At 32.6% G+C, this 785-nt stretch overlaps 1 gene segment (V, D, J or C); it reads right to left on the minus strand.

The window, feature by feature from the left end:
* LOC106533568 (T-cell receptor beta-1 chain C region-like) overlaps positions 1–543 on the minus strand; it is a 2,488-nt gene extending 1,945 nt beyond the window's left edge. The window contains 1 exon segment of the C gene segment in view: positions 456–543. Coding sequence covers positions 456–528 — 73 coding nt within the window.
* Positions 544–785: the final 242 nt, after the last annotated feature.

The raw sequence follows: 785 nt of genomic DNA on the forward strand, positions 1-785 counted from the left end.
ATGTATGAATCATCTGGTGAAAAACTGACTGAAAAATGAATCTGTTCTTTTTTTCTTATAAAAGACTAAATAAAACAAAAATGTTGGTGGTAATTTTTGACTGTGTAACTTTACAAACAGCAGCCCATACTTCAGGAACATCGTGTTGTTCTACAAATTATCTTCTCGCCCAGATCGGTCGGTTTGGTTCCCGAGCCAGAAGGAGCTGGTTTCTACTCGTTTACACTGATAAACCAGTTTCAGTCCTGATCACTGCAGACTCTGTTCTTTTACACAGAAACTAAACTCCTGGATACTAAACTGTGCTGAAAACACATTTTAAACAGATTTTAGTTTTATATTACTGATACCATTTTACTTTCTTTAACATTAAATTTTTAAAATGTTTTTTTTAGATTCTATTAAAACATGACAGCATGAAACCTATCATTTTTATACTACTTTTATTTTCTTACCTAAAACAGTGAGTTTGGTTCCAGGTCCAAAGTAAGCAGGTTCGTAGTTGGTCACACTGACAAACAGCTGCATAAAAAACTGAKCCAGTTTTCAGCACATCTGTCTGCCTTTTTACACACAACTTTGCCACTTTTATTAACAAATAAAAACTAACGAGTTTAGAAAATAAAAGCTCTTCTACTCTTTGAAATTGTATCTGGACRTATTTAAATATATACGTATCTTTACAGTCAAATTTTCTTTACTAAACCTGTTCCCGCATTCGATTAGTATACATTTTCTWTCTTTTTATCTTTTCTCATGTAAAACAGTGAGTTTAGCTCCAGTGA

Source organism: Austrofundulus limnaeus, unplaced genomic scaffold, assembly GCF_001266775.1.
Source record: "Austrofundulus limnaeus strain Quisiro unplaced genomic scaffold, Austrofundulus_limnaeus-1.0 Scaffold974, whole genome shotgun sequence".
NCBI classification, from domain to species: Eukaryota; Metazoa; Chordata; class Actinopteri; order Cyprinodontiformes; family Rivulidae; genus Austrofundulus; species Austrofundulus limnaeus.